This window comes from Neolamprologus brichardi, chromosome 3 (genome assembly GCF_056152115.1).
Source record: "Neolamprologus brichardi isolate AB-2024 chromosome 3, ASM5615211v1, whole genome shotgun sequence".
NCBI lineage: Eukaryota > Metazoa > Chordata > Actinopteri > Cichliformes > Cichlidae > Neolamprologus > Neolamprologus brichardi.
In genome coordinates this window covers 29,656,005-29,664,978 of record NC_142106.1, presented here as the reverse complement: position 1 = coordinate 29,664,978, position 8,974 = coordinate 29,656,005, and the positions used below count along the sequence as shown (strand labels likewise).

At 40.8% G+C, this 8,974-nt stretch overlaps 1 protein-coding gene across 1 annotated transcript in view; it reads left to right on the top strand.

Moving 5' to 3' along the window:
• Positions 1 to 7,740: 7,740 nt before the first annotated feature.
• The window catches only part of LOC148104161 (Fc receptor-like protein 5), a 50,466-nt gene continuing 49,232 nt past the window's right edge, over positions 7,741 to 8,974 (top strand). The window contains exons 1-2 of the mRNA XM_087836166.1: positions 7,741 to 7,777; positions 8,798 to 8,833. Coding sequence (XP_087692292.1) covers positions 7,741 to 7,777; positions 8,798 to 8,833 — 73 coding nt within the window. The remainder of the gene's footprint in view (positions 7,778 to 8,797; positions 8,834 to 8,974) is intronic.

Sequence of the window (8,974 nt, the reverse complement as noted above, 5' to 3'; positions counted from 1 at the left end):
ATTACGACACAAGATGTGAAGTATTTTCTCAAGGTGCTCGGCTGTGTGTTGACTCACACAGGTGGTCCTCTTTGGGTACAACATATCTACCTTCCTCCATCATATCTCCTTGCTGTCTTCCTTTAAAAGTCAGAGTTCAATTTAAAGTTCCTACTCTCTTCTCCAAACTCTTGTCTTTCCTCTCTTGCTGTCCTCAACACACCACCTCTCTCTCCCCTTCCTTTGTCTATGGAAAACAGTAGCACAGTTTCTACTGGCACCTTGTTGCCTTGCAGCACCAGAGGAGGCCCCAACCTATGTAACATGGAAATCACATTATTTATGATGCATGTGTTTGATTTGGCAAATATTTTATATTAGACCAGTGGTTCTCAAACTTTTCACACTGAGTACACCCTCATAAAATATATGGCTCTTGATGTACCACCCTTATGACCAACATTAAAGCACAGTAGTATAGGCCTATTTAACACCATATACAGTTTACATGAGACAAATGTATTTGTTATATGAATATGTTTATTTTAACTGTCATAAACAGGATGTGAAAAGTAATAATAATAAGAAGAACTGTACTGCATTAAAACATTCACAACAGGTGGGATATCCGGTCTCTAAGTGATGACGTATGAACCCTGCTTCCAGGTCAAAACTAATCTGCATTTATTAAGGCTTTGTGTTTTTAACATGTTTTAATGTTTTGTATCTTGTTCTATTTAATTGGAACGAGCCCCTAAATTCAGTCCCTGATCATTGTCGACCTCTCTCGGTTTTCATTACAGCTATTCATTTTAAAGCTCAGTTTTTAAAACCTTACGATATAACTACAGCCCAGCCCATGCAGCAGTATATTAATGAGTAACCTTGTAATGTGGATGGATTATCTCAGTTGTTCTCCTGACTGAAGTTTTGTCAGTTTATAGCATACTGCCATGCGATTGCATTTGTCCCTAACCTTCGGGAACCATCACATTAACTTTCATCAAATGGAAAAATGTTAGCGTTCACCCTCCAGTTTCACTGTTTATATTATGCTAACATAGCTGTGTCGCTAGCCACCACATAGCCCAACTTCAGTAACCCTACAAACACCACTGCTGTTTAGTTTTCTGTCTTCATTTATGTTAAAAGTGATAGCAGAGCTGTATGTTTTAGATTTTGTTGTGGCAGTTAAGCCAAGTGAAGCATTGGCAGGAATTACTGAAACTCAATGTAAAAGCACAAGATGGCGATGTGGTACCATGTGACACAGATTATGCACAGCTTTATATCAGCTGTATAAAAAGACACAGATCTGATTAAGGTCATTAAGTCCCCAAAACAACTAACATTAAGATATAATTTAGTTTGTGACACAAGTAATTAAAACCATCTGAAAGTGTCCACGGGAAAACAAAATAAAAAGAAACTAAAAGCACCCAGCCCTGGACACTGAGAACAGCCAATGCATCAGCGGGTGAGGTTCTGAGTAGTGATGGGATTTCCGGCTCTTTTTAGAGATCCGGCTCTTTCGGCTCGGCTCACTAAAAAGAGCCGGCTCTTTCGGCTCCGAACCGGCTCTTCAGGTTGTTTTGTTGCTTTAATTATTTAATCATTAACAATAATATAAAATTATGCAGAAAAGGAATTACTAATGTAAAAAAAGTGGTTTTATTTATATATGTTTATATATGGCCCCTAGAGACAAAGCACGTACAAACTCTAAAGTATATGCAAACTCCAAAACACATTTCTAGCGTTTACTGAACTTCCAAAACAGAGCTACCCAGATCACTTAAATTACACAATTGAAAACATGTGTGTATTGTTTGTGTATTTATAGACAAGCACTCATATTTATTCAAATAATTTAACAAAAAAAGTTCATTTACCTGTTACTACCACACACCAAATCCGGTTGTTGATACTTCCTGGCTTGTGTAGCCACTAGGTAACAAAAACTCAACACTGCACCCTAGAAACCTGGAGCACTTCTGTTGTCTTTTGTACGTGCTTCTGAGTTTTTACGTGTTTTGGAGTTTGTACGTGCTTCTGAGTTTGTACATGCTTTGTCTCTAAGGTCCACCATAAATATACTTTATTTATTCACTCCACATAAAATGTAATAAATAAATCATATAATACAAAAAACAACTATTTACATTTTAAACTTTTAACTATTTAAATTTTCAGCTTTTTCCTTTTAAACAAATTTAACGTGAAACAACACAAAACACTGCAAACCACAACACAATTAAATATAAATTAAAATATTAAAACAAAACGAAGATGCACATTCTCTGTCATATGGGCCTGCATGATTTCTGAATCCTTTATCATCTGCAACTGAAAATAGTGGATGATTACTATACCTTTCTAATGTGACCTTGTTGTCCCTCGCTCTCTTTCTCTCTGGCTCTGTTCCTGTGCTACTGCGAGTGTAACTAACGCCCCTCCCCCCTCTGCCCAGCGCAAAGTACAGGCCGCGCATGCGGAGTTTAGCGGAAAAAAGGGCGAGAGAGAGGGAGAGAAAAAGAAAAAAAAAAACCAAAAAAAAACCCCTCACGGCTCCCAATAAGGAGCCGGTTCGCGTCGTTCACTTCAAAGAGTCGGCTCTAAGAGCCATTTCGTTCGCGAACGACCCATCACTAGTTCTGAGAGAGGTGGTCTAAGATCTGAGCTGACACACAGACAAACAGCCACACACAGTCACAAATGTGCATTCCCACCCTCATGCACACATATGCAAATACTCGCACACACATGGAGACACACAGAAATGAACACAGTACACACACACTCCCCATACATACTCTATACCATCAAGCCTGTGGAACACCAGAGGCAGATGATAGATATGGACAGGCCAAGTGGAACACAGCTTGGCTGAAGCAAAACTTGGGTGTGGGAGGCACACAGTGCAGGTGGAGCATTGATGACTTTAACTGAGATTATTGTTGGGCGGTGGATGGAATACTCTGTTTCTATTTGTTTTAGCTCATTCACTTCCTGGATTTGAAAACAGCGTTGTCATCTGAAAACGCTCTGCGTCCACACTTGCATTTTCAGTTGTTTTCACAGAGTTGTGCGTCCACATTGAAACGGACGAAAACGCTTACGTTCCAGTCCTGGGGATTAAAGAATTTGAAGAAAAGCTATCTGGAGCATGAATAAACTGATATTAATCTTTAATAGCGCTGTCAAAATTGAAAGCAATCAAAACAACTGCTGTATAAAGCACTCCGCTATCTTTGTTTAATTGGTCACATGACTGCATCACATGACTAAAATGCGTCATCGATTTAGAAAGTCTGCGTTTTCGAGTGTCCACGCTGCGACGGGGCAGCTCTGTTTTGAAATGTATGTGTTTTTGAGAGCGTTTCCAGGACAGAAAGCTGTGGGTGGGTCCCTGCTCAACTGGCCCACCACTGCAGCGGGCAGTCTGTCTTGCTGATGGCGGTTTCTGCTCTGTATAAACTCAGGCCCCTTTTACACAGTGCTTCCTCATCTGAGTCAGGGTCTGAAGACAATGAAGAGAGGAGGAGGCTCTTTGTCTTTGCTGGCTCCTTTGTGGTGGCATTTTTACACTGTTCCTGCAGCAGGGCCTCAAGGCTGGGCCAAACCTCTTCTCGCTCTCCCCTTGCAAGACACTTTAAATCCTTAAAGCGTGGGTAAAGCACAGTAGCTATTTGAGCCACTGATGGTTGAATGTAGCTACATGTTGGGATGGGACTCTGAGAAAACGACTGAAAACCATAGTGTGGATGCGGGTCCACACTACTACACTCAGGTGTAAATTTTGGATTTGCTTTAATAGTTCTCAGTGGAAAGAGTTTATGGAAGAGTCATACAGTGTTTCTTTTTTGCCTGTCCCGTTTGGATCTTTAGCCATCAGAATTGTTGTCTGAAGGCCAAAAAAGATGCCAAGCGGATTTACTTTACCAAGTGGATCATCATGGCCTTGCCATATTGGTCCATTTGATTGATCTTTGTTATAAGTATGTATTTATTTTATTTTATTTTCAGTTGTTACAGATGGGACAGACATGACTGGGGGATAGGATAGGGAGAAAGAAAGGATGAAAGAAAGAGAAGGAGAGAAAGACAAAATAGAGGGGAGAGAAAAAAAAAAAGAAAAGCAAACAAACAAACAAAAAAGAAAAAAACAACACCTGGATCACCTGTCGAGAGAAGAAAAAAAAACAGAAGAGAAAACAAACAAAAAAGAACAACATAATAAATACAACACCATCACAATAAACTAGCTAACAGTAGATAACAGTAGATAACAGTACTAAATAAAAAATAACAATACTAAATATTAAATGTTATTGTGCAGCACGCAAGACTGACAGCGCACAATGTGCTTTGAGGTAGCAGCCAAGAAAGATGTAGTTTGTGTCTGTGAACACCCGTGTGTACTCCTGTGTGCACAACTGTGTGGATCAGCACACTTGTATTCAAAAGGTTTCTCCATGCAACGATGTGGGGAGCCATAGCCCCGTCCCCCAGGGCATGAAGCAGGTATGGTGGGGATCCAGGCCCCAGACATCCAGAGGGCCCAGAGTACGAGGACCCAAGGAGGACCACCAAAGGGACAACCGTGCCACCCTCCTGGGAAGGGCTGAGGAGCCCCAGATGAGAGGTCACCCAGCAGCCACGGAGCAGAGGCCAGAGGGGGTTGCAGTGACGTGCCCGCGGGCTCTGCTGGGAGGACCGAGCCTCAGGCCCAGAGGCCTGAGGGCGCCCCACCCCCGAGAAGGGGCCCAGCCGGGCCACAGGCGCCAGGTCCCCCCAAGCAGCCACCAGGAGTGAGCCGGTACATACATGAGTGCCCAGCCCCAGACACCAAGAACACCAACGCACCCACATTTGAGGGCATCAGCCACCGGCAGGGAGTGTGGTGAGGGGACATAGGACTCCATACATACTGACATGTTCCCAGAGAGGTGGAGTCTAAGACCCAACCTGACATATAGACACAGACGTACAGGTGCTCACAGACACAAACGTGTATTCCCACCCCCATATACACATAAGCATGCTCTCAATTTTGACAGCCCTATTAAAAATAATATCAGTTTGTACATGCTTCAGATAGCTTTTCTTCAAATTCTTTAATTCTCACTCTCTTTTGCAACTTTGTACTTTTGTGTTACTCGCAGCAACAACTGCACCTCATTGTTCGTCCATTTAAAAACTCTGTGCTTTTCCATGATATTTTGCCGCAACGTTTCAAAGAGCCAGAGAGTAAATAAAGGGCAGACAGAAATGAGGCAGGTCAAATTATCTTGCGCTTCACACATGCGCGGTACTGGAACGTAAGCGTTTTCGGCCGATTCAATGTGGACGCACAACTCTGTGAAAACAACTGAAAACAATAGTGTGGACGCGGAGCATTTTCAGATGAAAACACCGTTTTCAAATCTATCCGGGCTAGTGTGGACGGAGACTTAAATTTCACCATGTAGTTTGAGTCATCATTGCAGACCTCCATGGTGTGATGCAGGTGTCAGAAAGCACCTGAACATGAGACACATGTCTCACCTCCAAGAAGCTCAGTCACAAACCTGTAGTAGACAGTTCAAGAAAGGAATTATTAATGTTGGAGTCAAATTAAATCAAATCAAATCAAATCAATCAAATTGTTAAATGTTGTCATTATGTTACTTAAATTTGTAAGTCTTAGTTCAAGCAGCATGATCAAAGACATTCCTTTGTCTCTGACCACCTCTCCAACCAGTTTGTCGGTGGGGGAGGCTGTAGCGTTTTATTATAGGGACATCTATGTGAGGGTTCTGTTTTCTTGCTTAGTGAACTTCCTGCCTTTATGACCCTTTTGGTAAGCAGGAGGTCACACAAACGCACCCCCAAACACAAGCATACACACTCACACACACACACACACACACACACATTCTTGCACGTGCATACACACACGTGCTTACACGTGCACACACATACACACATAGTGCCTTGTCTTTTGTGACCATAGGGGGGGTTTACAATGGGAGGTGCTTGTGTGTACTGTAACTCTTTTCAATAAAAGGCGGCAAGCGGGGGCCAGAGTCGTGGTCGTCTGTGGTTGGATTCAGAGTGCTTTTCTGAGACACCAACCGGGGCCTCCCTTGTGCAAGTAAAAACCAGTTGAAGCTGTTCGTCTTGTTTCCTTCCTTGTCATTAACGAGAATAAGTTTCTAAACCAGTGGGGCCTGTGGAAGCGCAGACCCAACCATTAATCTACACAATGATTGTCAACTATAGAGCTTTTTGAAGAAACAGTAACAATAAGTTAGTTTTATTTATCTGCATGGCTCAGGGACAGTCACCAGCTTTTGGAGAAGCAGCCTCTTGATTCTTTAGTGGACAAGAAACCATATCCAGTGTTTAAAACTGGTTGTGGATGTGAGGTTTTTAAAGTATTTAAAGTGTACAAAATGAACTGTTTTATAAATGTGGCTTGTACTATTAACTTTTAATAGTCATTAAAACTAGAATATATATATATGTATGTATGTATATGTATGTATATATATATATACACACACACACACACACACACACACACATGTATATATAAAATATATAAAAAAAATGTGCATCAGGAAACCAAACAAGAAACATAAATATAGCATTCATACGGTGGCTCTGTTTGCATCTTTGCTCTGCTCTCCAAACATCAGACTGACAGTGTTTTGTATGTGGTCAGCTCAAACAGGTCTACATTTTGGATTTGCTTTAATAGTTCTGAGTGGAAACAGTTTATAAAAGAGTCAGACAGAGTTTTATTTTACATTTCAGTTTAAAAAAACAAAAAACAAAACATTACTCACATTCCCCAGGAACCAGACCACTGTGTTGTCACTGACACAGCTTACATCACCATGAAAACAGCAGCACGTATAATCTGAGAGAGAGGGCAGGACTTCCTCTTGCCTCATGCCCACTTCTGCTTAAGGACACGATTTCTGTTTTGCATTAGTGTAATGAAATACTTTAAATGAGTCAAGCTCAGCTTTGTCAGTTAAGAAAACCTTAATATTGTATGAATCTGTTTTCTTGGTTGTTTATAAAGTTCAGTGTCTCAGGTGGGCTGGAGCCTATCCCAGCTGATGAGAGGTGAGATACACCCTGGACAGATGACTTTATTTCTTCATGGAAATGTATTAATTGGATATTTGAAGCAATGTAATGATTTTGTGCAGCAGCCTTTAGTGCAACATTAGCATTTTGTGTCTTTTTATGTATGTTTCTGTATGATGATGCTTCGATGCTGTGATTTGATGCTTCTAATGGTTTATGACAAACAGTATTCGGTGTGTGTGGTGTGTGAAGGTGCAGCCAGAGCTGTGTTCTTGTTGTGTTTTTGACACGTAAGATAACCTAAACACTTCACATTTAAAAATTATCCTGAAATTGTGATCTTATTTTGCCTTTTTAGCTGCTCAGTCACGCGGATATTTGTATAATAAAAATTACTGCATGTCAAGTTTTTTCGGTTTAGTTTTTGTATTACAGGCCTTTTCATAAAGAAAGAACCTGATGTTTCTGCAGCAGCAGGAGAGTATAAAGATGTCACAGCATGCTGTGGTCAGATCTTTTAGTTGCTATTTCAGTGTAAAAGGAAGGAAGCAGAAAGAAGTTAAAAAAATACTCTTTGTTCTCTTCAAAGCTCTTTGGTATCTGCTGTGCTGCTGCTTCACTCTCTCTCTTTACAGAAAGTTGTAGAAGTTTTCAGACGTGTCACTGCTGGATGTGAGGATGGGAGCCACTTTGCTCTGTGAGCTGGGCCTATTCTGTGAGTACATCACTGACTTCTATTGTTTGATTCATACTGATCCATAAACATGTTTTAGTAAGAAGAACAGAGCATCAGTCATCACTATTTAAGGTTTTCTGATCAGAGGACTCTCATGTTTTGTTATCAACATGTTTTTTGGTGGTTCATTCTAATTTGAGTCTGTATGTGGAGCTGCTTTAGTTTATCCAAGAAAGATTTGTTGTCATGGTTTTCTGTGTGGCAGGCAGTATGTTTGACTCGTAAACAGAGGAGTAAACTCAAAACGGCAGATTTAATGCTGGAAAACTCCTCATCCAAATACAAAGCAAAACTAGAAACTCAAACACTAGAAAATAAACGAGGAACTGAAAACTAGGAACTGACTTGGAACAGGGAGGAAAGAAATACACAGCATTATGAGGGTACGACACGACAAATGACAGGACTTAAACACACAGGCAGGACAACAAGAGGATGGGGAACAGGTGGCAACACAGCTGGGACAAATCAGACCTAACGAGAAAAGGGAAGCAAAACTGGACACACTGCACACAGGACAGAGACTATCAAAATAAAACAGGAAACACACGACAGGCACAGAGGCACGACGTTGACACTGAACAGAGGGAACACAAAGCACAGGGACAGGAGAGACAAACTGCGACATAAGACACGACTGACTGAGGAAATAAACAACAAGACAGAACTAAACATGAGGGGCACAGGAACAAAACCCAAGAACTAGAAATCACAAAACAAACAACAACTAAAGCTAGAAGTACAGATCCACAAACAATAAGACTAGTAATAATAAACCAGGGGTAGGTACCTGGTTGCCTTTAGTTGCGTTAAGTTTAGTTTAGTTATGTCTCACTTAGGTCTTCTGTGTTAGTCTGTCATGTTTCCTGTCTTCTGGTTCATGTTGTCAAACTTGTGTTGTCATCCTCTGTTTCCTGTTTTATGATGATTGACAACCTACACAGACATATTTGAGTGTTGCTATTTTGATAATGTCTGAAGTTTCTGTCTTTATTTTAGTGCTCTGTACACTTCTCTGCACTGGACACGCTCAAGGTGACAAAACACTTTTCACTTTTTTTGTTTTTTATTTATCTTACTTCTGTTTACATACTACTGTTTCAGTCTTAAGCACTTTACATTTTTCTTTTTATTTATTTATTTATATATCTATCACTATCTTTATAATTTTGTGAA